This window comes from Rattus norvegicus, chromosome 1 (assembly GCF_021556685.1).
Source record: "Rattus norvegicus strain SHRSP/BbbUtx chromosome 1, alternate assembly SHRSP_T2T, whole genome shotgun sequence".
Taxonomy (NCBI): domain Eukaryota; kingdom Metazoa; phylum Chordata; class Mammalia; order Rodentia; family Muridae; genus Rattus; species Rattus norvegicus.
In genome coordinates, this window is record NC_141534.1 from 254,217,213 (window position 1) to 254,245,066 (window position 27,854).

Consider the following 27,854-nt stretch of genomic DNA (forward strand, 5'->3'; position numbering starts at 1 on the left):
GTGTTGGGGTCCCGGTGAGGGTGGGGGCGGGTGGCTCGGGGATCTGGGGCTGTGCGAAGAGGTCCCTGTCGAGAGAAAGTTTTTAGTGTTGAAACCCCAGGAGCCAGATCTCTTTCAGGCCATAATTGTGGCGTCTCTTCAGCGGCTTCACAGCAGGGAAGAAAGCCTATCTGGAGATTCTAGGCCGGGAGACTCTAGGCCCGCCCCTGACCCTGGGACACGCAGTGCAAAGCTGCACCTTGTGGTGGGAACACAAAATTTTAACTGGGTATGTAGATCATTAACAGTGGGGGGAGAAAAAAGTCCAAATTCAGTTCTCCTGTGGCCACAGACGACTGGGCCTCAGACCTCCTGCAGAAATGCTGGGCCCCCAAATCTGGGCCTCCATGAGGCAGGGGCTGAGCAGGGGCTTGTCTAGGAACGTGAAGGGGAAGAAGATAGACATTGCCGGCATCTACCCACCCGTGACCACCCCATTCACCGCCACCGCAGAAGTAGACTATGGGAAACTGGAAGAGAACCTGAACAAACTGGCCGCCTTCCCCTTTCGAGGTAAGAGGGCAGTTGGGGAGCCCGATCCAGGAAGGGGTAGGGGATGGGGGGGGGGGCGGGACCCAGCTCTGGCACCGTGAACTGAGCCTTAACTGCCTTTGTTTCCCCAGCTGGGAAGGGCTAAGGTCTTTGCCCCCAGGGTCATTATGGTGAAAACATGGAGCTGGCCCACTGCTGATGGAAAGGCACTAACTAACCAGACAGGGTCATGCAGCAGGACAGCCCTTAGTCTCCTTCCCGCTGGAGCCTGTCTGGCAGAACTACTTCTCAATGTGTTGGATCCTCTGGTCCACCTCTTGTTTTCACATGGGTCCCCTCTCGGCCACAGAGCAAATCCTATTTGTGAGGTTCAGAATGCCTCACAGTCACAGGTCTAGTAAAAGAAGGTAGAAAAGGGCAGTCTGTGTCATCCGTCCGTCCGTCTGCCCCCTTACCCCACAACTCCATCCTACTCCCCACCCACCCAGGGCAATTCCTGGTCAATGACACCATCTCAGGTTGAACGTGGGCTCCCAGAGATGTGGTCACTTAACACACAACTGAGCTGAGATTTGAACTGCTGGTTAGAAACTCTGTTCTGCCCACTGATTCTAACACCTCCTTCTAAGTGGCCGGATCTCTCTGAGACCATCCCTACAAACGTCATTTTGTGGGCACCAGTTTTGAAAATGGCCTTGCTCTGACTGAGAAGGTACAGACTAGCAACTAGGATAGTGGACTCCGCAGCTCTGCCAGTGGTCTTATCCTATGGGAAACTCTAACTCTGTTTCTCCAAATGACCCATGGGAGCCATAACGCTCCTACCGTGGGGTAGCCAGAAGAAGAATCTGGAAGAATGTGAGGGAAAGCATGGTGTAAATTCTAGAGTGCTATACATTGGAAGGTCTAGACTCCTGGGGTGTTGAGTATTAAAAGTACACATGGCGTTTGTGAAGTCTCAGGCCCTAGGAGAACTGGCTGAAGTATCTATTTAGCATATCAAAGCAGACCTGGTTTCCAGGGTCCCAGGATCCCTCAGTCCCTTCCTGTTACAGGGTATAGCTGGCGTAGCCCACCTCCTCCCCAACTCTCCAGCCCCAAGGCTGGGCTGCCCTGTCCACAGAGGCGCTTCCCTATATAGTCCAGCCATTTTGGTTACCCACCCTTTCTTTTACCTCTTGGCCCCTGGACCTAGTTCCCTTCTCTCCCCCATCTCCCTTTTCCTCCCTACTCTCCTCAGTGGCTCAGGGCCATGTTCACTCTGGACTCTCCCAGATGCCCCTGCCTCTGGCTGTGCTCTCCCTTTTACCTACAACAAACTTTCTCCTCCACCACACCCAGGAGCAGACATGTCCTTCCTTTTTATTATGTATCATTTCATTCAACCTTGTAGCAAAGCTGCTTTGTGCTTGGTGACAGTGACCACAGGCCCAGCTGAGCCCCCGTCATCACTCAGTACCCAGATGATATGAGTGTTTGTCAGGGGACAAGTGGCCTATGGGTGCACATTCTGAGCGGGGACAGCGTGTCTACTACAGCTTGCTCATACCCGCCTGGAGGGAGATAAGGCCTGATTTTCTTGAAGCAAAACATGGTAATCCTTAGCTTCAAATAGAACACTCTGCTTCAGCATGAGGACCAAGGACACTAGAGCTTAGGGGCCAGAAGACTGGCTTCGTATCCATGGTATTTCTGAAATCCTGTATCTAGGATTTCACAGAGACCTCCACAATTGTCTTTGGACTTCCCCCTTTGTCTCTCTAACTCCTGCAACCAGCATTGGGTGCCCTAGGCAGGTTTGTTTGTTGGTAGAGGGAGGGATTTAGCTCATGGGTTCCTGATGTCTAATTCCTCCATTTACTACTTAGCAAGAGATTGGAGCTATGAGAAGAGCCCAATGTTGGGAGTTGGAAGACTCCTCGTCTGGCTGTCATAGCAATTGAGAAATCACGGTCCTTCTGTAATCCAGTTTCCTCACTTGAGAACAGAAGCTATAAGCGCTCAGGCTCTTAGCCACGTGTCTTAATATAATTCCCTCAAGATGGTTAGTCATGCTGCTGACACAGAGGACAAAGAGTCAGGGGTGTCCTATCAGGGTTCTAGCACTTAGCCAAACACTGATGTTTCTCTTGCTTCCTAGAGCAGACCTTGCAGTCTAATGCTCAGGAACAGGTCGAGCCTGCTGCAGAATGCTACGGCTACTTTGTATCAGTGTGGGCAGCAAGCCCTCCAAAGAAGAGGTGGAAACTTGACCTTCATGCTTCAGTGAACATAGAGAATATTCTTGAAGGCATAGTCTTGGTCTGTGTAGTTGTTTGTTTCTTTTGATTTGATTTTTTGAGACAGGGTTTCTTTGTGTAGTCCTGGTTGTCCTGAAATGCCCTCTGTAGACCAGGCTGGCCTTGAACTCAGAGGTCCCTGCCTCTGCCTCCTGAGTGCTGGGATTCAAGGTTTGTTCCACCACCGCCTGGCTAGATTATTTTTATCTTCATTTTTAAAGTATCGATAATTTATGCTGATTGTTTAAATGAAGAGTATTCTTTTAAAATTAAAGTCAAGGTCAAGATGGTATATTGGGTAACTGCTCTTGCTGCCAAGCGACGACTTAAGTCCAATCTCCAGAGTCTATGTAAGGTGGACGGGGAGAACCAACTTCTGTAAATCAACCTCTGACCTCCACACAGGCCATGATACATGTGTCTTTACCCTTCCCCAAATAAATAAATGTAAAAGACTTTTTTTAAATTTTTTGGACAGATTATCTAATACTTTATCAAATGTGTAAAACAAAACCACGATAATTAATAAAAGGAGCCTACAAAACCTTTAGCCTCTGTTTGCAGTGTAAAAAAAAATACATGTCAGTTCTGGATCACAACAGTTCCAATGAACTGCAAAAAAAACAAATCATAAGAAAGAATTTGAAAGCTATGCAGTGGCTGCTTTTAGTGTCAGCTACAACAAGCCAACCCCCAGCAGCTGTTTTGGAAAGTGAAAGTGGGACTTAATTTGTAAATAAGAAATGTCTTCAGTAGTTAAGAGAATTATAAACTCTGCAAAAGTTTGTTTGTCTAATACAGAGGCAGCTCTTTGAGACCAAAAAATCAGGAAATGGTGTTAGCTCCATGGTGCATGGGTCCGCTCTTTCGTTTTCCTATCTTGTGCAGGATATAGGCTTGATGTTGTGACCAATTATAAAAATGGACCTTTGAGTAAAGGTTTCTATAATCTTAAGCTTTAAAAAATTTTAAGTAAGGGGCTGGAGAGATGGCTCAGTGGTTAAGGGCACTGACTGCTCTTCCAATGGTCCTGAGTTCAATTCCCAGCAACCACATGGTGGCTCACAACCATCTGTGATGGGATCTGATGACCTCTTCTGGTGTGTCTGAGGACAGCGACAATGTACTCACATATTAAATACATATAAGTAAATAAATCCTTTAAAATTTTAAGTAAAATAAAAGTTATAACCAAATAGGTATGCCTAAAAAAGACTCGAGCAATGACAGCATGGCTAAACTAGGAAGGAGGGAATCTCGTTCATGGCTTCCATCCTCTAGACAGAGAATGGTAGATAACAACTGACCTACCTAGAGAGCGAGAACTAGCCTCTCCCAGGATGAACTCCTAGTTAGTTTTCCAGTGCAAAGTGGTCAGCCTGGAAATTATGCACACATGGACTGTGCAGGCTGTATTTGTGAAATGCACATGGTTATATGTAGTATATCTGTGTATAGCTGTGTAGCTGTGCACATCTATGTAACAATAAAGAAAAAGAGGCCATCAATCTGAGAAGGGGTGGGGGAGACATAGGGAAGATTGAAGGGAGGGAATGGAAGGGGGAAGTGATGTAATTATATTTTAATTTAAGTTTTTTTTTAAATGAAAATAACACTTTTAACAAGTTACAAACGAGGAGCAGAGGGCAGGGTTGTCCAGAAGGGCCACTGGCCCTGGACTTACACTTGTCAATAGTCTCACAGGTGGACTTTGAGTTGTTATTTCCAGTGAGTTAGGGACAACCACAGGGCTATTTCAGCAAGGCTGGAGAGGGGAGGTCCCTAAAGCTTTTAGCTGTGTCTTATTCCTTCCCCACACAGAGTGGACCATGGTTTCTTCTGAAAGAGAAAACATTTTTGTATATACATAAAGTATTATTTGGTTAAAGAAAATGTTTCAAATAACAGTTTTTCTTGAGGCAGATAAGAGATTGAGACAGGAACTCTCTACATAGTCCCTACTGTCCTGGCACTCACTTTGTAGACTCAGCTGGCCTTGAACCCACAGAGATCTGCCTACCCTTGCCTTCTGAGCGCTGGGATTAAAAGTATATGCCACCACATCTGGCCACGACTTTTAAAATATATTTTTCTTTTTAATTTTGTCTAGATGTGTGTGTCTGCATATGGCGTGGGCATGTGACACCAAATAAGAGGTGTCAGATCCATTGGAACTGGAGTTACAGAGGACTAGGCTGCCTGACTTGAGTGCTGGGAACTGAACTCGGGTCCTTTAGGTTAGCAAGTGCTCTGGACCTATCTTTCCAGCCTCTCAGATAGCACTTTTTTTTTTTTGTGGTGGCATATTCCTTTAATTCAGCACTTGGGAGGCAGAATTAGATGGATCTCTATGAGTTTGAGGCTAGCCTGATCTACAGAGTGAGTTCCAGGACAACCAAGGCTACATAGAGAACCCTATCTAGAAAAACACCAAAAAAAGTACTTCTGTATATGAGCTCTCTGCATGTACGCCTACATGTCAGAAGATGACATCAGATCCTGTATTAGACAACTGTGAGTTGCCATGTGGTTGCTGGGAATTGAGCTTTTCTCTTGAAAAAAAAAAAAAAAGAATTGTTTGTTGTATGTATATGAGTACACTAGCTGTCTTCAGACACACCAGAAGAGGGCATTGGATCCCATTACAGATGGTTGTGAGCCACCATGTGGTTGCTGGGAAGTGAACTCAGGACCTCTGGAAGAGCCGTTGGTGCTCTTAGCCACTGAGCCATCTCTCCAGCCCAACTTGGAATTGAACTTAAGAAGACTTCTGTAAGTACTCTTAACTGCTGATCTATTTTTCCAGCCACAAACAACACAACTTCTCCGAGGAACCTTTGGCATTTTCTAAGTGTGCTACTTGCCTAGAGGGAAACAGGGGCACAGCCCTGCTTCTAGCCCCACATACATGGGGGTTACTCAAGATTGTGCAGCCATTCGTGGCAAGCCTGGCTAGCCAGGTCACCTGCTCAAAACTTTGTCATGCTTATTTACCAAGGTCAAATTCTGTATCTGCAGGCTATCGCATAGACGAGATGTAGCCTACCTGCTCTGCCTTCTCAGCCTATTTTTAGTCTCAATTGTGACCTCATCTTGTTCCATACAAGCTCCTTCCTGGACCCTTCCCCTTCTGGACCCTTCCCTGTAATAGAGCTAGGGATATTGCGCTGACCACAGAGATGGGTCCCAGGTATGGAGTATAAGAGTTATTGACCAGGATGGATGCCAGTCTAAGTGGTCCCAGTTTGCCATGGCCAAACTGACTTCGTATCCTCTATCTTGTGGGGCCCACTAGATCAGGAACAAGGGAAACCAAAGACTGGAAAGTAAGGAGGAAAGAACGGCAGAATGCATTGGACACGGGAGGCAGAAGAGTTAAATAATACTGTCTGTCTTTCTACGGAGGGCAGGAGACAAGACCGGATCCCTAGACAAGGCTTGCCAAACTAGGTCTGAGTGATGGGGCAGGCTTGCCTCACCCCACCCCCGGCTGCCTTCCTCACAATGGGGCTCATTGCTGAGGTGTCAGAGAGCATCCTAGGGAGGGTGAAACAGGGGCCTGCCCGCCAGACACCTGCAGGGCTCCGGCCCCTTCAAGCATGAACCTTACCATCTGGGCTGGGCTCCACCACTCCCAGTGTGCTCTTAGCTCTGTGTGAGGCCTAGGGCCCTGGAGGACATCTTGCATTTCCTCCAGCAACCATCATGCAAGGTGGTGCTGGGAACTGCTCTTTTGCTAGGAAGTGGAGGCCTCATGCTGTGGGCTCAGAGGAAGAAAAGGAAGGCCACCACAGAGACTACAGAAGACAAGCCTGCGGAATCCCACAGACCAAATGACAGCTGGATCAAATCCCACTTCAGCCGCCTTTCTGAAGAGAAGTTGCCCGCCTACCGCCGTGTCAGCAGCTGTGGGTACTCACCCGAAGGCAAGCATGGGGAGGCCAATACCACCCTCCACGTGGACACCGTTACCACCAAACACGGAGAAGGGGGCGTGGCTCTGCACCGAGATTCCTTTGCCAGCAAACAGAAGATATCTGGGACCTCAGTGTCCAAAGAGATGCAAAGGGAGTCAGGAAAGTCCCCGTCCATGGAGAATGACACCTGGGCTGCTGTGGCAGCTTGTACAAAGGAGATCGACGCCAAGGGGCATCATGTGGCTAATTCCGTGCTTCAGCGTTCCCCAGAGTATCACCGTACAGGCCATGCGGAGTCCAGGAACATTAGCCCAGAAGATCTGAAGGCTTTGGAGGAAGTGGAGTTAAAGCTGAAAGGGAATTTCCTAACTCACCGTGAAACCGTCGTAGCTGGCGCCAACCAAGCACACACTGTCTATAACCAGAGTCACCATGGTAACCAAAGCCACCAAAACCACAATACCTATCCATGCCACCAGAACAACCAGAGTCGTTCTGTTCACTACCAGGGTCATCATCCAAGTCACTTGAGCCACCAGGGTTATCCAAGTTACTCAAGTCACCAGAATCATCCGGGCCACCCAAGCCAGCAGGGTCATTCGAGCCATTCAAACCAACAGGGTCATCTGGGCCTCTCAAGCCAGCAGGGTCATCCAAGTCAGTCAAGTCATCAGAGTCACCAGGGTCAGCCAGGACACCCAAACCATCAGAGCCATAGCCTGGTCAACCGCAGAAACCAAATTTATGACTCTTAAAGCCACTTAACCATGAGTCCCTTCCCCCCAGCAGGGCTGGCTCTCATGAACAGGCCTGTTTTCTCTTCTATGGGGAAACCTACGCGGTCAGGGTGAGAGACTGCCAACCAAACCCCTGCTTCCTCTGGCCCCAGCAGAGGTCAGGAGGGAGGGAGGAAAGGATGCAGCTCCAACAGCCCAAGGGCCCCGGAGACCCATGAGAGAAGACATGAGGCAGATTACAGGAGCAACCACAAGTCCTACACTGACTCCACATGCCTGAATGGAGCTAATAAAGCCCTGCATACCCTCACGTTGTGTCCGGGGGCTCTGTAGCCAGCTGCATTCTGGGTAGGGTTGGAGGAGAGGGTATGTCCGAAGCAGTTCTGGAAGTGAGCCTTGGCTGGGGGTCCTTTTTATTGCATCAGACTTAAGACCAGAATGGTCTTCCCCTGGTCTGGGCTGCTAGGCCAGAGGTCTTAAATCCATCTGCCTATGTTGCTAAGGAGTAGGACTCAGCCAGAGGCTTGGAAAGAGGGATCAGGGACGGGCTTTCAGCATCAGTCATCCAGGTGGGACTTTAGGCCCTATCCTCTTGGTACCATCTTAAGTCTCCAGGGTCCATGGGGATCCATGTGCCCACAGCTGTAGAGCTGTGAGACATATCCGGGTCGTGTCACCATTGCTTGACTTGTGACTGTGGCTACCAATATTCAGACTACTTATGGCTTCAGCTCATGGTTTTGTTTTTGAAACTGTGTAGTTCAGACTGTCTTGGAACTCAATGTGCAAACCAGGCTAACTCCTCTTGGATGTCATGGTAAGATTTTAGATCTGGCTTGCCTCCTAGTCCCACACAGGCCCCTGACCTCTGTTCAGTGCTTGTCTCCCTGTCCTCTTCCACTCTCCCTCTCAGCCTATCCCTGACACACACACCCGCTGCCTCCTCTGCTCTCCCACAAGCCTGGTATTCTCCCTGTGTCTGCCTGTCTCCTGGGCCTGAAAGAATAAGAAATGACCCTCTACTCCCAAGTCAAGCAGCCACTTCTGCGATTCTTTGGACAGGTCCCCAAGTCACTGCTGAACTCCAAGTAAATCTTTGACATAGATTTGAATCTGTTTAAAAAAAAAAAAAAAAAAAAAAAAGAAGGGCTACCAGAAAGGTTAGCAGTTGGTGGGCCTTAGACCTCTGGGGCAAATCATTGAGGACAGCCTGGCTCATAAACACCTTAAGTGAGGTCAGATGAGAAGTATTATTTTCTGGACATTCCTAGTGTGAATTTCTATGAATTAAATTTTAAATTTTTAAATTTTCTGTTGTCTTATGATGCATATGTATAGAGATCAGAAGGCAGCTTTAGGGGGTCGTTTCTTTCTTTCCACCTTTGTGTGGGTCCCAGGGATTTAACTCGGGTCGACAGCTTTTATCAAGGTAGAGGTAGCTGTTTAACCACTGAACCATCTCAACCACCGAACCCCTGCCCCAAATGTACATGGATTTTTATTTACAGTATTTTCAGCAGGATAAACAAACTTAGGGGAACTCCTGAGAATTCCTCCAAGTGAGAGGGGTTCCATGAAAGGAATGCCATATGATTGCATATTTTAAAATATTTCATAAAAGTTTAAAACGAGGAGGCAGAGGCAGGTGGGTCTCTGGGGCTTTCTGGCCAGCTGCCATAACTTAGTGTGCTCCAGGCTAGGGAAAGACTCTTGTCTCAGAAAACAGGATGGACAGAAACAATTGAGATCACCCTCTGCATGCCACATGGGCACACATAAACACCCCCCCCAACGTGTGTACACACATGGATCTGTACATACACAGCCACCCACAGACACAAATACACTTTATTTGGAAAAAGAAAAAAAAAAAAACATGAGTCAATCACAGAGGAAGTATTGGAGGCTGAAAACGTGCATAAAAAGCAAGAGAGTGTTGCAATCTGGCATCTGAAATAGGCTAAAAATACAAGCACAGGACTGGAGATACAGTTCCATGACAGAAAAAGCCCCTGGCTGCCGGGTTCAAGGCCATGCATGGGTTTGTTCCTCTGACCAAAAAAAAAACCAAAGGAAAATATATTTGGGACATCTTAAATCACATACAAAGACATATACATTTTCAAATTAGCTCACAGTTTTGGCATGTGTGTGTGTGTGTGTTTTTTTTTTAAAGGTTCAGCCAGGCACAGTGGTGCACAAATGCAATCTCTGTGCGTCAAAGGTGGAGTGACAGGAGTGTCCGGAGGTCATGGTCACCCTCAGCTCCATAGTTTTTGAGGCCAGCCCAAGCAACCAGAGACACTGTGTCAAAAACAAATTTGAAAATTTTCAAGTTGACTAAATTAAGTGTTCATTTAGCACCCATGTTGATTCTTGGTTCTGTTTGTTGTGCTATAAGGAGGATGTTATTGGCATTCTGCGCATTCCATTTTTGTCTTCAAAATTCAAAGCTGAAACACTTGCCGTCAACCCACAAGTACATACATGTCAAAGTTTTATTGCAGTCCTGTTGTAAGCAAAATGGCCCAGAGGCAGGCCACTCAAATATAGACTCTTGGAGAGGATATTTTTATTAAGGAAAAAAGGACAATCAGATGACTTAAGTTAAGGCTAGACACAAAAAGCAGCTTAACAGCCCGAGTCAGCTGGGAGGTGACTAACTTCTCAGTTCTAGGCCTAATTCCGTTAAAGTTCATTGGGAAATTGCTTAAGCATTTTGTCAGGCATTTTTTCCCCCGGAGAGTGGTTATAAATTAGATCATGTTAAAAAAAAAAATTCTGGGAGGCTGGAGAGATGGCTCAGCAGTTAAGAGCACTGACTGCTCTTCCAGAGGTCCTGAGTTCAATTCCCAGCAACCACATGGTGGCTCACGACCATCTGTAATGGAATCTGATGCCCTCTGCTGGTGTGTCTGAAGTCAGTGACTGTGCTCACATAAAATAAATCTTTTAAAAAAATTCTACTTCAGGCCTACAGGTTTCTGATGGCCATTTTGTTTGTTTGCTCGTTTGTTTTGGGAGACAAGGTTTTCCTTTGTAGTCCTGGCTGTCCTAGAACTTACTCTGTAGATCAGGCTAGCCTCCAACTCAGATATAGGATGAGTATAGAGCAAATTATCAACACCCACCTCAGAGAGTCTGTGTTGGACATCATGAATAGGGCCATTGTCCCTGATTGATTCCAGGCCAAGCAAGAAGAGCACACAGTATGGCAGCAAGATACTGTGGATTGCAGGACACAGGGGGACAGGGATTTGAGACACCTGGCAGCTCTTGAATTTTTGAGGTATTTCTGCTGGGGTCAAAGCAGAAAGTCATACCATGACCAACTGTGCTGAGGCAGGAGAATGGCAGTGTGTTGTAGACGGGAGAGAACCATGATAGATTTGCTTCTGTGGTTTTTAGGAATCTAACTATGGTAATCAAATCAAGAAAGTGGTCTCTAAGACACACCCCAAGTCTTGATAAACAGGGACATTAAGAGATCGGTGAAGGCTATAGAAAAAGCCAGAAAACTGGAACTTAGAGTGAAGGAGGACTTTGGTGTCTGTCTGCTCTCTGTTCTCGTCCTGTAGAAGAGGCTACGGTGAGAAAGCTTGTCTGATCCCTTCCGTCCTTCCGTGGTTGAAGGGCTCCGAGCGCCTCTGAGCATACAACCGGAAACATGATAAAGAACCGAGAAGGGAAGCTCAGAGGACAAAGATTCAGAGTCCAGAGACCCAGAGAGGGGTCCCTAGGTGGTACTTTAGAGGAGGAAGTGATGTTGAAGCACCAAGGGGCCATAACAGTAACCAAGATTGCCTCTTCTGTGAGACACCGTGTCTCCTGTTGGCCACAGTAAATCACCAGGTCTCCTGTGAAGCCCCAGCTCCACTCAGCAGCCTCACGCACTTGAGCAGCCAGCTCCAATGAGAGGGAGGGACTCCTCTTGCTCAGGGGAGACACAGGAGGTGAGAGGCACTCCCTTCTGACCCAGCCACACTCCTGCTTTAAGGTGAAGTTTCTTTTAACTCCCAAAGTCCTGTACCCCCTAATCTGGAGGTCTGGTATAAATACTTTACAAAGACTCTCTCATTTCAACTTCCCTGTTTGAGAGAAATACCAATATCTTAGTCTTTCAGTTAAGGGAGCTAAGGTTTGGTTAAGCCATTTTCTCTTTTTTTAAATAAAATATTTTAATTTTTACATGTCCGTGTATATGTGTCTGTCCCGTGTGTGTATGTGTGTGTGTGTGTGTGTGTGTGTGTGTACATGTGTGTGTATGTATGTATGAACATGCATGCCTGCCTGTCTGTTGTCTATCTTTGGGGACTAGAAGAAAGCACTGGATTCCTAGATGTGGAGTCACAGGCAGTTAAATATGGCCCCACTTGAGGCCTGGGAACTGAACTCCAGTCCTCAAGAAGAGCAGCAAGTTTTCATAACCACTGAATCACCACGTCTCCAACCTGCTCCCTCTTCCCCCTTTCCTTGGAAATTATAATTTTGAGATAGGCTCTCTCTTAGTACCCCAGACTGGCCTTGTATTCATACTCCTTCTGTCTTGGCCTCCCGAGAGCTAGGGTTGGAGGTGTGTGCCTCCATGCCTGGTGGCAAAGCCGTTTTTCTCAAGCCCTCAGTTGGTGAGAGGGCCACCCCGAGGGCTGGTCCTGGTTTTCCCAACTTAGAGCCTGTGCTCCAATCATCTTACTTGTTGCTTTGCCGATGCTCTTCCTGCTCTCCTCATAAGGTCCTTTGTTCTGAGCTTCTTCAGACTGATGCAATGTGTCTGGCCTGCCACTGGAGATGTGGCCAGGGTGAAGGAGGGGCTTTTTTTTTTTTAGATCTTAGACATCAAAGTACTTGCTGGGATATTTTCCTAGCTGAGCCTTTAAAACAACTCTGTAAGGCCTGGGGTGTAGGTCTAGTGCCTGATTCCAGAGGCAGGGGGCTGAGAGCAGAAGGCTGTGCTTCAGGATATTGGAATACGGAGCTGGCTGCTGCCTGCCAGGGTGTCACACACTACCGTTGTTCTGCCTGTGGAGCCCAGGGGGTTCTGGGATTGTCTACAGAGGAAGAGCGACTTTGGAGTGACTATGGCTGGCTTTGAGACCATAGTAAAAGCCTCTTGAGGTAGCAGATAGATAGCTATGGCAACTAAACAGAACTGACAAGATCTCGGTCTTGAAATAGTTGAGGATTGGTCCCATGTTGGCTAAATGGAAGCCCTCACCAGGATGCGCAGCTTCTTCAAAGGAGTGGGGCATGAGCAGGAAGCAGCAAAACAAGAGGTTCTACCTTCCCAGGCCTGAGGAACAAACCTCAGGACTCGATCTAGCTGAATCCAAATCCTTTTAGTTTCAACATGGTTCTTTGTAGTATTACAAAGGGGAACAAAGCTCCTGGCAGCTCTCAGGAACCCAAGGCCTCAGTAAACATGGAAAAGGTGTGTGGTAAGGAGCTGCATGCCCATCACGCTGTGTTCCCTACAGGCTGACTCACAGGAACACACTCTCTCAGCCTCAGTGCCAGGAAACTGTGTGTCTCTCCCGGCAGCAGTTTTGGGCAGCGGTTTTGCTCCTTACTCTCGGGTGACTGCTGATAGTTCCCACTAACTTTATGGCTTATCACCCAGGGCTGTGTGACATGGATTTTGTATGCTGATAAGCTCCCAGATTTACTATCCATTTCTTCTACTTAAAATCCAGGTGTACTGTAATTGATTGTACACTACTTACCTTTTTTTTTTTTTTTTTTTTTTTTGGTTATTTTTTTCGGAGCTGGGGACCAAACCCAGGGCACTGCGCTTCCTAGGCAAGCGCTCTACCACTGAGCTAAATCCCCAACCCCTACTTACAATTTTTTTATTGCTTGAGACAGAGTGTCCCATATCCCCCAGGCTGCCCTTGAACTCTTGATTCTGTTTTGCACATGACATGTGCCAGGACTACTAATACGGTGGGTTTGGTTTTTTTGTTTTTGTTTTTGTTTTTGTTTTGTTTTGTTTGGGGAGGGGTAGTTTGATTTTGTAGAAGGGCATTGTTTTAGTTACCTTTCCTAACACTGATAAAATACCCTGACTGAAGAAAGAAGGAGAAGGAGGAGAAGGAGAAAGGAAGAAAGGGAAGGAAGGAGGGAGGGAGGGAGGGAAAGAGGGAGGGACGGACAGGACAGGACAGGACAGGACAGTACTGCTCATAGGTGTGGTGGAGGAGAAAGTTTATTGTAGATAAAAGGGAGAACACAGCCAGAGGCAGAGACATTGGGAGAGTACAGAGTGGACTCGACCCTGAGTCATGTGAGGAGATCTGAGAGTCACCAAAAAGGGAAAGAGTAAAAGGGGCAGACAATCAAATGGCTGGACTTTGATGGTAAAGGGAAGAGCCTCTGAGGAAGGCCTCTCAGCCCCTGGGCTGAAGAGTTGGGGGTAGAGGGGAGGTATGCCAGCCATCACCTGTAGCAGGTAGAGACTGGGAGGTGCTGGAAGAAGCTGGCAGCCAGGTCTGCTTTTGATATGTTAAATAGGCATCTCAGCCACTGTTTGGGGGCGGTGTTTGATAGTCACACTGAGGAAAGCAATTTAAGGGAAAAGGGGTTTGTTTTGGCTCCTTGTATAAGGTTCAACTCCATCTTGGAGGAGTAAGCATCACAAAAACAGGAACTTGAGGCAGGGGCTCACATTGTACCCACAATCAAAAAGTAAAGGGCTAGAGAGATGGCTCAGTGGTTAAAAGCACTGACTCTTCTTCCAGAAGTCCTGAGTTCAATTCCCAGCAACCACATGGTGGCTCACAACCATCTGTAATGGAATCTGATACCCTCTTCTGGTGTGTCTGAAGACATCAACAGTGTGCTAACACACACACACACACACACACACACACACACACACACACACACACACATTATAAATATATTTATAATATTATAAATAAATTTTAAAAAAGAAAAAGAAAAAAGCAGAGAGCAATGACTGTGTGCTCAGCTTACTTTCTCCTCTATGTATGACTCAGAATCCTAACCTAGAGAATGGCGTTACCCACAATGGGCTGGTCAGCCCTCATAGGCATGCCCAGAAACCTGTGAAACCTGTCTTCTGGGTGATTCTAGATCTCACCAAACTGACAATTGAGATTAACCATCACAGGGAGATAACCATTATAGGCATGGAGAAGAGAAAAAAGGAAAAGAAAGTAAATGGAAAAACACAAGAGGAAGTGATTCTGCTAACATTCATTCCTTTTGGGTTCTGCTAAGGGTATCAGTTCTGTTTGACTTTCAAAGAAATGAAAATGTGGACACCTGTAAGGGATACGTGTTAGACATCTTTCAAACAAAAATGGTTGATAAAATAAAACAGGGTTGGCCATTTCTCTGAGGTATAATCTTGTTCGTGGTATTTACATAATAATTTTTAAACATTTATTATTGCAAGTGTAGAAAGACATGACAATGAACAATAAACACCTGAGTTGGGGCAGAAAGCCCAAGTGGAAGGTAGTGGGAGGGTTGTTATGGGCCCTGGGAACATGGGTGCAGGGTAAGTTATGGACTGTTCTTTCTGGTATAATTAAAATGTTTCACTTAAACTGCTGTGCCTCAGGAGTTGGGGATTTAGCTTAGTGGTAGAGTGCTTGCCTAGCAAGCACAAGGCCCTGGGTTCGGTCCCCAGCTCTGGGGAAAAAAAAAAAAAGAAAAAAAAAAAAGAAAAAGAAAAAAGAAATTGGTCAGAAATTTTGGGCTGGAGAGGTGGCTCAGTGGTTAAGAGCACTGACTGCTCTTCCAGAGGTCCTGAGTTCAATTCCAGCAACCACATGGTGACTCACAACCATCTGTAATGGGATCCGATGCCCTCTTCTGGTGTGTCTGAAGGAAGTGACAGTGTACTCATATAAATAAAATATATAAATTAAAAGAAGAAGAAGAAGAAGAAGAAGAAGAAGAAGAAGAAGAAGAAGAAGAAGAAGAAGAAGAAGAAGAAGAAGAAGAAGAAGAAAACTGCTGTGCCTCTATGAGAACCCTCTGTTTTCGGCTGGACAGGGATGGGAAGGGTGTGGTAGGAAAGTAACCCTGGGCACTGTGCAATGTATCAGCATCCTGATGTTTTTGAAACAGTCGGAATGGGAGCGATGAACTGATGGGGTTGTGTTGCAGGCTTCGTGGTCCAGGGCTCTACTGGAGAGTTTCCATTCCTGACCAGCCTTGAGCGCCTAGAGGTGGTGAGCCGAGTGCGCCAGGCCATACCCAAGGACAAGCTCCTGATAGCCGGCTCTGGCTGCGAGTGTGAGGACACAGTGCCATGGGATCTGGGGTTCCCTGGGCGGGGGGTGGGGGTGGGATGGGGGCGGAGTCCGGGCTCCTTGGCCCTGAGGTTGGGCCTCTGCTGGGATGTACTGAGGCCAGCTTTGCTTGCCTTCTCCCGTCTCCTTCACTGCAGCCACGCAAGCCACAGTAGAGATGACTGTCAGCATGGCTCAGGTGGGTGCTGATGCCGCCATGGTGGTGACCCCTTGTTACTATCGCGGCCGCATGAACAGCGCTGCCCTCATTCACCACTACACCAAGGTAGGTGGGAGGGGTGGGTGTGGACCAAAAGATTGACAGGGATGGAGGCGGTGCCTAAGGAGAAGCTAGGAGTGGAGAGCATATGCCATGTTAATAGGCACTCTAGGACATAGGTATGATGTCATCGTGTACCAACTGTGTGGCAGTAGACCATTTACCTAACCTCTTGCTATCAGATTCCTTTCCTTTAAAACAGGGAGAATAGGCGCTGGAGAGATGGCTCTATGGTTAAGACGGCATAATGCTCCTACAGAGCACTTAACTTCAATTCCCAGCACCCAGGTTGCATAGCTTGCAACCACATACAACTCCAGCTCCAGAGGATCGACCTCTGACCTTTGAGGGCACCAGCACTTGAGTGCATATACCTGTGATTAAAAATAATAAAGTAAATCGAGACAGGGAGAATAATGGCATCTGGCTTGTGCGCTTCTCCAGAGCTCCACAAGGTCTGCAGCATACATAGCTTCAAGCTGTGCCTTGTGTGCAGACGGCACTCAGAAACTTGCTACCCATCATTGCTACCCATACTTCAGGAGGCAGACCTGCCACATAGTCCTGCACAGCGAGCCAGTCCTGGGCCTGTAAGGGTGAGCCTGAAGCCCTCCAGACCCAAGCGATTGCCTTCCCCTTCCTTTCTCTCTGTGCCTACAGGTTGCTGATCTTTCTCCAATCCCGGTGGTGCTGTACAGTGTCCCAGGCAACACGGGTCTAGAGCTGCCTGTGGATGCCGTGGTCACATTGTCTCAGCACCCAAATATCATTGGCTTGAAGGACAGTGGTGGAGATGTGAGTGACTGCAACTCCCAGACTGGGACCTCCTTCCCTTTCCAGCATGGCAGCTTCTCACCCAGAGCAGCTCTGAGGACTCTGTCAGTCCCTCTGAGACCTATGTCAGGCCTTGCTGGGTGGGCTCCCCGAGGCACTGCCGGAACTTGGGGCTGTGTACTGGGCTGTATTTTGACATCCCGGCTGGCGGTTCTGGACCCAGCTCTCAGACCGCATTTACTGCTACAGGTGACCAGGACTGGGCTGATTGTTCACAAGACCAGCAAGCAGGATTTCCAGGTGTTGGCTGGGTCAGTTGGCTTCCTCCTGGCCAGCTATGCTGTGGGTAAGCCTCCTGCTGTTCTGGAACCACCCTGACCAACCAAGACGCTCCCAGGCATCTGGGTCTGCAGGAAACAGTTGTCTCAATGATGGGTGCTTAGGCTTGACCCTTTTGGGTGGGCGTATGAGGACAGTGCTGGCCTGTACGGATGCCTGCAGTTGGTGAAGTTGCAATTCCATGCTTAGACGACCAAATTAACTCCTCTAATCTCACCCTGTAAATCATTCTCAGAGCAGAGGTTTCGGGCCTCTGTTCCAGGCCAGCAGTCCACTTTCCTCTGCCTCTCTGCGTTGGACAGAGAAAACTGTCAGACCTGGGGGGGTTGGGATGGGATCTCCAGCTGTCTGATCAGACTCTTCAGTCCTGAGACCAGCCGCTCCTGTTTGTTTTCAGCGTCACCCTTTGACTTCAAGTGGGATTAACCCTGGGTGGGTAGAGCAAAGGGGCAGCCGCATCCACGACCTGAGATCTGAGTAGCAGTTTTAGCACTGTGGGGGAGCAATAGTGGATTGTTTCCCTTAGCTCAAGGCCAGGCAGACTTGCCTTTGGTCAAGGTCCTTGCTTCTCTCCCTTTACCACTCAGCTGTCTCTAAAGTGAAGGGGTGGGGGTGGGGCATTTGGGTGGGGGTAGGGCATTTGTCACTCTTTCCTGAGAATCCAGATGGGGAAGGCACTGGCTCTGGAGGTGTGAGCAACCATGTCATTTATTCCCCCAGACACCAGCCCTCACTGGGCCTGCCCTTTTACCCTAAAAGTAGAAGTGGTCTGTGAGGATTAGAAGACCAACTCCATCTGCTAGTGTCCAGCACCTTAGTACTTTTTCTTTTCTTTTCTTTTCTTTCCTTTTCTTTTCTTTTCTTTTTTCTTTCTTTCTTTCCTTCCTTTCCTTTCTTTCTTTCTCTTTCTTCCTTCCTTCCTTCCTTTCTTTCTTTCTTTCTTTTTTTTTTTTTTTGAGACAGGTAGCCCTGGTTATACTAGAACTTGCTATGTTGCCCAGGCCGGCTTTTGAACTCACAGAGATCCACCTGCCTCTGCTTCCCGAGTGCTGGGATTAAAAGCAAACACCACCATGCCTGTCTATGAGTATCTTTTGGGTTTTTGTTTTGTTTTGTTTTGTTTTTGTTTTTTGTTTTTTGTTTTTTGGGAGTATGGGATGAGGATGAGTTGAGAAGGGAGTAGAGGCAGAGAAAGACTGGGAGGAGGGGAGAAGGGAGAAGGGGAAGGAGAGAGAGGAGAGGGGAGAGGAGAGAGGGGAGAGAAGAGAGGGGAGAGAAGAAGAGGCCAGCCAGGAGAACATGGAGAGAGGAGGGGGAAGATGAAAGAGGGAGAAAGGGGTCAGAGAGAGAAGAGATTCAGAGTCAGAGAGAGCAAAATGAGGCCAAACAGTCCCTTTCAAGGCAAGCCCAGCCTACACAGCTGTTGCCAGGTAACTGTTGGGCAGAGTCTAGAAGGAATGCCAACAATTGTGTGTTGGACTGTCTCTTTTCAGATATTCCCATGCTAGGTGACCTCTTTAAGTGTTAGATTTCTTTGGCCCTGTCTGGAGCCCGCTTCCATTTTTGCCACATCTCTCTACGTATCTTTTGTTTTTAAATAAATTTGTTCTCATTAATTTTTTTAAAAAATTGTATTTTGTTTTGTTTTGTTTTTCAACACAGGCAGAGTTTCTCTGTGTAGCCCTGGCTGTCTTGGAATTCTCTCTATAGACCAGGCTGGCCTTGAACTCAGAGATTCACTTGCCTCTGCCTCCCGAACGCTGGGATTAAAGGCATGCACTATCACTGCCGTGTTTAAAATTGTCTTAGCTATTTTGCATGCATGTGTATGTATGAAGGTACGAATGCTTCATGGCACATGTGTGGGGGTCAAAGGACAGCTTTGAGAAGATGTTTCTTTCCTATCGCTCAAGTCCCAAGGATTGATCTTGGGTCACCAAGCTTAACTTGTAAGCCTCTCTTACCCACAAAACCCTCTCCTGGCCCCATAGTGGGTATCTTACAACCAGCAAACATACCATTCCAATCTGTCTTCCTTCTGGTCTTCCTCCCTTCTAGCTCTGCTTAGGATCACCCTTAGATCATCTTAAAATCACAATCGAAGGCTGATTTTCACATCACAAAGCAATCGGGGGAAATGCCCAAGCTCCTGACCCCATGACCGGAGCGCTCTCCTCCTCCCTACTAGTTAACTGGAGGAAAGAGATTTCAGAACTCCAGTTCCTAGTTCCTCAACCTCTAAGGTGTCAAGATCCTGGTAGGGGGAACATGGTGGGTGGGAGGTAGGGAAGGGCTGCCCTGCAGGCTGTGTTCCCTGCCCTGTGGCTGGCTCTGAATAGCAACTGGCACGCAGACTTCTCATTTTGAACATACAGGAGTTTTTGCCTCTGGACGTGCATATTCTGGACACACAGAACACACCCAAGGGTTATAGAAATCTACGTCCCATGTTCCCCAAATGAAAAGGTGTGGGTCCCGAGGTTTGGGGTTCTGTATAGCAAGTGGTCCTTCCTCCCTGATGGTTATTCTGTGTCTCCTTTGGGCAGGAGCTGTTGGGGGCATATGTGGCCTGGCCAATGTCTTGGGGGCCCAGGTGTGCCAGCTGGAGAGACTCTGCCTCACAGGGCAGGGGGAAGCTGCCCAGAGACTGCAGCACCGCCTCATCGAGCCCAACACTGCGGTGAGCTCCCAGGGTGTACTGGCACGGGGTCCCTGTTCAATCCTCCCCTCTCAAAATGTTCACTTAGAGAATGTCCCAGTGTGGCAACCCCTCCAGCCTCCCCCAGGAAACCCTGATTGCAGAGAGAGTGAACTCTGTGAATTCAAGCTTTGGAGTTCACTGGAATTCCCGTGTAGGCCAGTTAATGGTCCATCCCTTCTCATTTTGGATATATAGGCAGTCTTTGCCTCCGAACATGCATCGAAACAAGTGTCCTGAGAGATGGCAACATCAGTAAGTCTGCGATTATACCTAGAGATTCAAAGCCTAGAGACAGTGCAGCGTGACCTTTACAAGGTACAGATACCAGAAGTCAGAGTGACTGGCAGGGGAGAACTGGAGATATTTTGATTTTCCAGGAAAGCTGTCCAGTAAGGTACTCTGCAGTTCAGACCTTGTGTTCTAGCTCCTTGGGGGGCGGATCAAGGAGGACTTAGCAGGGAAGGCTGATCTGGATCAAAGCTATTTTGAAATCCGAAGCAAACTGAAAAAAAATTGCATACTCTTATTTTATTTGAAATGGAATCTCACTACATTGCCCAGGTTGGATTTGAACTCGTTGGCTCTTGAGATCCTCCTGCCTCAGCCTAACATGAATGTGTGTGTGTCCACCAGCATGCAGGTTGTACTGTCTTAGTTCATCCAGCTCGTTTGATAGCAGTGACACGTGGCTGAGGACATGGAGTGTCTTTTTCTGCATTTGCTTGGCACAGTCCTTTCACTCAGATATCCATATCAGACACCATGTGGGTGCTGGGGTTTGAACTCGGAACCTCTGGAAGAGCAGTCAGTGCTCTTAACCACTGAGCCTTCTCTCCAGCTCGTGAATGTCTTTCTTAACTGTTACATTTTGAAGAGATACACACTAGTCCTTTGTTGGGTATGTGTTTAAAATATTTCCCCCTAGTCTTTAGCTTGTCCTTTTTCTTTACATGGTTTTGACCCATCAAGTTTCAAATTTAAAAAAAAAATGAGATTTTGATGAAGTCAATTTTCTTCCTTGAATCACACTCTCAATGTCAAGTCTAAGAAGACTTTGTTCAGTTCTTGTTGCTAAATATATTCTCCTACTTTTTTTTCCTAAAAGTTTTATAGTAACATTGTAAAAGTTTGTTGAGTTAATTTTTGTGTAAAGCCTGAGACTTTGGCCAAGGCTCCTTTTTTTTTCTTTAATGGATATCCAGTGCCTCCAAAACCATTTGTTGAGCAGATTTAAGAGTCTGTTTCTGGGTTCTCTGTTCTCTCCATTGATCTATGTGTCCATGTCTCCCCTGTGTTACAGCCCGGGTTGTTATAGCTGCAGAGGAAGGGGTCCAATGTCCTTTGCAGGCTGCTTCCTTCTGGTTGTTTTTCTTCCTCAATATTGCTTTAGGTAATTGCTTCCTTCGTCTTTCCATATTAATTTTAGAACAATCGTTTCTATATCTACAAAAACACTCTTGCTAGGAATGGCTGACCAGTCTGGGAGGGCAATGCCCCCCGTGTCCTCGTTTGATCCTTAAACACAGCGCCTTCTCTACTCACTGGAATCTTCTTTGTTTTCAGTGTTTTGCAGGTTTTTTTTTTTTCTCCAAAGAAGTTCTAGACATAGTTTGAAAACATACCGATGTTTCAGTACATAGACTTGGCTGGCTTGATACTCACAGAGATCTGCCTATTTCTGCTTTCCAAGTTCTGGGATTAAAGGCATATGTTACCATATCCAACTACTTCATCTTTTTTTCGGGCAAGTGAAATTGTATTTTAATTTCACTATCTGAATGTTCATTGCTGCTATTCTAGTGCTTAGAAACATGACTCTCTCTCTCTCTCTGTGTGTGTGTACCTGAACACGTGGCGTGCAAACATGCATGGCATGTGTGATGACAATGAAACCCAGGACCTCAAGCATGCTAGGAAATTTGCCATATCACTGAGCTACTTTTCCAGACCTATAGCTGATTTTTAAATATCTTACCTCCTGTAACTTTGCTGGACAAATTCGTAGTTCTAGGAAGGGTTTCTTGTGCTCTACATAGACTTCATATCATCTACACATAGATGTCATATTATCTACACGTAGATATCATCTACACATAGACTTCATATTGTCTACACAGACGTCATATCACCTACACATAGACATCATCATCGACACATAGACGTCATATAACTACACATAAGCATCATATCATCTACAAAGAGATGTCATGTGGCCTACCCATAGGCGTTATATCATGTACACGTATGAAGAGTTAATTGTATTTGTTTTGACTTTTCTCATTTATTTGCTTTTCTTACCTTTCTGCACTGACTAGGACTTCTGTGCTAGGCTGAATAAAATTCCTGGTTCCTGATCTTGAAGAGAAAGCACTCAGGCTTTCACAAGTATAACGCTTGCTCTGAGTTTTGTCGTTTGTTTTTTTTTTTAAGATTTATTTATTTAATGTATGTGAGTACACTGTAGCTGTCTTCAAACACACCAGAAGAGGGCATCAGATCCTATTACAGATGGTTGTGAGCCACCATGTAGTTGCTAGGAATTGAACTATTGAACTCAGGACCTTTGGAAGAACAGCCAGTTAGGGTTCTTTACCGCTGAGCCATCTCTTCGGCCCTGCTCTGAGTTCTTGTAGAGGCTTTTTATAACTTGAGATCACTGCTGTCTGTTCCCAGTTTTCTTTGAATTTTTACAAATCATTAAGTGCTGAATTTTGTCAGAATTTTTTCATATTGACTTCTCTGATTTTGTGACTGTTCTTCAGCCTGCTAACGTGGTGGACTATATATTCTTATTCTATGTGTGTAGGTGTTCTGCCTGTATGTCTGTGTGTGCACCATGTGCATGCCTGGTGGCCATGAAGTCCAACTGAAGTTACACATGGTTGTAATCTACTCATGCCGGTGCTGGGAACTGAGCCTGGGTCCTCTGCAAGGGCAGCACGTGCTCTTGGCTGCTGAGCCATCTCTTCAGCCCCCAAATCACTGCTTTGTTTTATGTTTTGAGACAGAGTGTCTTTATATAGTCCTGGCTATCCTGGAACTTGCTATGTAGACCAGGCTGGCCTCAAACTCACAGAGTGCCTCTCGAATGCTGGGATTAAAGGTGGGCTCTTGGCTAGCCACTTTTCAAATACTAACACAGATGTGCATTCCTGGGACAAACCTCATTTAGTCACAGTATGTGTCTATTTTGATATATTGCTGAAATTTAATTTACTGATATTTTGCTAAGATTTTTATGCCCCATTCATGAGGAATATGATCTAGCTTTTCTCTTACCTTTTTCTCTCTCCTCCCCTCCCTCCTCCGCTCTCTCCTTCCCACCCTCCTCCCCTCCCTCCTCCGCTCTCTCCTTCCCTCCCTCCTCCCCACCCTCCTCCCCTCGCTCCTTCCTCTCATTCTTCCTTCTTCCTCCACTGAGTCTGGTTTAACTTCATCAAATGAACTAGGAAATGTTCTTTGTTCTTCTGTTTCCTAGCAGAAATGATGTAGAATTGATACTAAATCTTCAAATATTGTGTAGAGTTCTGTAGTTGAAACTATCCATGGTGATTAATGGATCATTGGACTACAGATATAGATGGTTGTGAGCCGTCATGTGAGTCCTGGAAACTAAATTCAGGACCTCTTGAAGCAGCAGCCAGTGTTCTCAACTGCAGAACTTTTATTTTAAATCTTTTTCTTATTGGGTTGTGCCTGCTGCGCATGTAAAAGTCAGAAGACACCTTCATAGCATTGATTCTTTTTCTCTACCTTTATGTGGATTCCAGGGATCAAACTCAGGTCATTAGGCCTGGCTGGCTGGTGCTTTACCTACTAAGCCATCTCCCCAACTTATGTTGGAGTTTTTATTGGTTGTGCCCACTGGCAACTTATGATTTATCTTCAGTCCCACCTCTGAACCAGGGGACTCAACATTGTGGTGTGCCCAGGGGCTTGAGGTCTCTGGTTGGTCTTCCTTCTTCAATCTATCTTTCAGAGTTCTCTCTCTCTCTCTTTCTCTCCTTCTCTCTCTTTCTCTCCTTCTCTCTCTCTCTCTCTCTCTCTCTCTCTCTCTCTCTCTCTCTCTCTCACACACACACACACACACACACACACACACACACACACACACACAACTTGGTCTCTGTGTAACTGTGGCTGGCCTGCAACTCACAGAGGTCTACTTGCCTCTGCCTCCCAAGTGCTGGGATTGAAGACAAGTGTCCTACACCTAGAACAGATTCACCTGCCTGTTTTCTGTGATGTCCAGAGTGTTCATCTGTACTCATTGGAAAGAATGAATCCTCTTAAATGTGAAAGTTTAATTTCCCAGGTTGTGACCTCTCTCACTCTGAACATTCATAGTTGAAAACAATACGTAGCAAATTGGATATATAAAACTTAGGGCATTACTTACTTTAGGTTTAAATATCTGATATAGACTTAAGAATATATTAAGATATATTTATTATCATTTACTTTCCTGACTTTTTTTCCTCATTAAGACATTTTTTCCCTAAAAAATCTGTTTCTAGAAACAAAATCAAATCAACAAACAAAACATTGCCCAGGATACCCTTGAACTTTCTCTATAACCCATGCAGGCCAGGACGTGAGCCTCCTGCCTCAGTTGCCTGAATTGCTAGTATGGTAGGCCTGTGCTGCTGGGCCCACCTTACCTTGATTTATTTTTGCTTTGTAAGTTTTGCATCAGAGGCAAGTATTCAAGCTGTCTGTACACTACTCAGCAGCTGACTCTTTGTAGCAAGGTGTGGGTGAACCTTCTGTCTTCTTCCTAGCTTGGATCCTCTCCTCAGTTTTAGAGGAAAGACAGTTGAGAAGAAAAGCAGGCCTCTTCCTGGATGTTGAGCTTCTCCTGGAAGTGACTGTGTCGACAGGTTCTAAGAACTTGTAGAAATAAAGCCTTCTAACCAAGCTAGGCCCAGGCTGCCCTGGACACTCTGGCCATTCCACTGGGGAGAAGGCATGGTTCTCTCACTCCATCTACCACATGAGAGCAGGGCCCTACATCTGCATCCTGCCAGGACAGGAGGAGGGAGGGCCTCCAGGGGTCTTGGGGACCACTCCAAATGTTGCCAGCAGCATTTTCTCCTCTGATGTTGGAGTCCTGTCTATGATGAGTGTAGATACCATCTCACTTTACAGAGGAAGCAAAGTTGGCTGTCCCCCCAGAAAGACGGGAAGCCCAGTTGCCATTAAAGCTCTCTGAGGTCATCTCACCCTATCCTGTCCCAACCTTCAGGCTATGCCCTCATGTGCCAGCTCTGGGCACACACTCAGGAATGCCTGGAACATCTTGCTGCTGCTGCTGCTGCTGCTGCCTAAGATATAGGCTCACATACTCCAACAGCAGCCTGATGTCACTTTATTGCCCTGTCCTTGTCCAAGGGGATGTCCTGCCTTCCCACCCAGCCAGCCTCCTGTCCTAGGCTATATTTAGGACTTTGCTACCCAAACCACTGGCCCCTTCTCCAGGGCTGAGGAGAAAGCACATGAACTACCTTCGGAAACTGATGGTAGAAACAAAGTGTTCTCCAGGTCCTGTGTGGTTCTGTCCTCTTCGGGAGGTTTTTACCATCTGAAGCTTCGGGATTTTAAAAGCCAGGCAATTAAGGCATCCTGGGTGGGAAAACTGTTTGCTGACGATGGCTGGCCTCTAGTGGTGGATAGCTGTAAGCCAGTTATCTGGCATCTGTCCCAACCTTTCTCCACTGAATGTAATGTCCCAGTGCTTCTACTCTTTATGAAACCCGTACCTCTAAACCTTCCCTCCTCCCCCCCCCCAATGGGACTTTATTAAGTAATGGGTTCTTTCCTAATTTGGGGGTCATCAAAGAGTCATCCCAATATTTCCGACCAGTTGCTATGACAAAAGGAAAGAAGCTGGAAGCCTCATTTAATATATAAAAGTCCCCATGTAGTTTTAGACGCAGACAGTAGATGCCGGTGCCCCACTGTAATACGCAAGCCTTTACTTACCGTGTTGTTCAGGCCGTTCATGTTTCTAGGGAAGAGAAGTTGTTTACGTAATAAATCATATGTTTTACAATAAACCTCTTTTGTCCAGTGATAAATCATTTTCCATGAAAACATTTAAATAGGGCCAGGGAAAACCTGTGGGTGTTAGGCGGGCCAGGATGCTGGGGGCTAAGGGTCTGGGGTGTGCTCAAGGCGTCAGAGCCGTCCCCTTCTTTGCTAACCAGAGCTGCTGTGCTGCAGGGACCTGACATAGATCACGCTCTGGTCCCCAGCCTTGCTGCCTTCCTCTAGGCTGGCTATCTATCCCAGCGTGAGGGCTGAATGCCCATATGCTTGTTGGGGAAGACTTTCTCCATAACCCCCACAGGGAATTTCTTTATTCAGTCTGAGTCTCTCCATACCTGACCAGCTTCTGGGGTCCAATCTGGATTCTCAATGTCCCCCAGACACCACTGATTAGAGTTTTTTTTTTTTTAAGAATTATTTATCTATTTTATGTATATGAGCACACTGTAGCTACCTTCAGATACACCAGAAGAGGACATCAGATCCCATTACAGATGGTTGTGAGCCACCATGTGGTTGCTGGGAATTGAACTCAGGACCTCTGGAAGAGCAGCCAGTGCTCTTAATCTCTGAGCCATCTCCCCAGTCCTGATTAGAGTTTCTTACATGGGAGACTTATGAAGGAACTGATCCAAGGTCTCGGTAGATATGTGTCAGAGGTGAGGGTGGGTGAGGGGGGCTCTGCAGTCTTTTCTAACACGTGCTTCTTCTCAGGTGACCCGGCGCTTCGGAATACCAGGGCTGAAGAAAACCATGGACTGGTTTGGCTACTATGGAGGTCCCTGCCGTGCCCCCTTGCAGGAGTTGAGCCCCTCAGAGGAAGAGGCGCTTCGCTTGGATTTCAGCAACAATGGCTGGCTTTAATGACAAGCGGGGGACACCTGGTCTGAGCTGTCTCAGACTCTCGTTCCCACAGTCTGAGGAGGAGCAGGGCATTGGAATTAGGGCTTATTTTTGTCTGTGTTCTATTGCTGTGAAGAGACACCATGACCATGACATAAAAGAGAGTGTTTAATGGTGGCTGGCTCACAGTTTCAGACGTTCAGTCCATTGTCATCATGGCAGGGAGCATGGCAGCCTGCAGGCAGACAGTGCTGGAGAAGTAACAGAGAGGTCTACATCTAGATCCACAGGAAGCAGGAACAGAAAGCTACTGGGCCTTGCTTGGACTTTTGAAAAACCAGGAAGCCCACCTCCAGCAACATTGACTCCAGTAAGCTACACTTCCTAATACTTTCAAATAGTATCACTCCCTAAGCATTTATATATGTTGGGGGGGCATTCCTATTCAAACCACCACATTCTGCCCCCTGGCCTCATAGGCTGGTAGCCATATCATAATGCAAAATGCATTTAGTCCAACTTCAAAATTTTCCATAGTCTCTCACAGGCTCAAGACTGCTTAAAAGTCCAAAATTCAAAGTCTCTTCTGAGGCTCACTGTAAAATCAAAATAAAAAACCATGTCGGATACTTACAACATACAATGTCACAGAATATACAGTGCTATGCCAAAAGGGAGAACATAGAAAATACTGGACCAAAAGAAGCCTTAAAACCAGCTGTGCAGGGCTGGAGATTAAGTGGCTCAGTGGTTAAGAGCACTGGCTGCTCTTCCAGAGGTCCTGAGTTCAATTCCCAGCAACCACATGGTGGCTCACAACCATCTATAATGGATCTGATGCCTTCTTCTAGTGTGTCTGAAGACAGCTATAGTGTACTCATATAAATAAAAATTAATAAAAAAATTTTAAAAATAAAACAAAACAGAACCAAAAAAAAACTCAGCTGGGCAAACTCCAAACTCTGCTTCTCTCTGATACCAAAGTGCTCTTCGGATCTCCAACTCCTTTCAGCTTTGTGGAGTGCAGCACACTTCTTTCTCTCGGCTGGTTCCACACCCTGTTCATAGGTTTCCTCAGCCGGTATCCCATGGTATCCCATGGCTCTGGCATCTCCAACATCGCATCGTTTCCAGAATTCGATTT

At 46.7% G+C, this 27,854-nt stretch overlaps 2 protein-coding genes across 2 annotated transcripts; both read left to right on the plus strand.

Moving 5' to 3' along the window:
• Positions 1 to 139: 139 nt before the first annotated feature.
• Positions 140 to 27,316, plus strand: Hoga1 (4-hydroxy-2-oxoglutarate aldolase 1). Its single transcript, NM_001106355.1, has 7 exons — positions 140 to 552; positions 15,601 to 15,729; positions 15,884 to 16,011; positions 16,666 to 16,800; positions 17,029 to 17,125; positions 19,665 to 19,798; positions 26,582 to 27,316. Exons 1-7 carry the CDS (start codon positions 360 to 362, stop codon positions 26,729 to 26,731), a joined length of 966 nt encoding a protein of 321 aa, NP_001099825.1. The 5' UTR covers positions 140 to 359; the 3' UTR covers positions 26,732 to 27,316.
• C1h10orf62 (similar to human chromosome 10 open reading frame 62) lies at positions 6,415 to 7,774 on the plus strand. Its single transcript, NM_001044281.1, has one exon. It carries the CDS (start codon positions 6,565 to 6,567, stop codon positions 7,480 to 7,482), a length of 918 nt encoding a protein of 305 aa, NP_001037746.1. The 5' UTR covers positions 6,415 to 6,564; the 3' UTR covers positions 7,483 to 7,774.
• Positions 27,317 to 27,854: the final 538 nt, after the last annotated feature.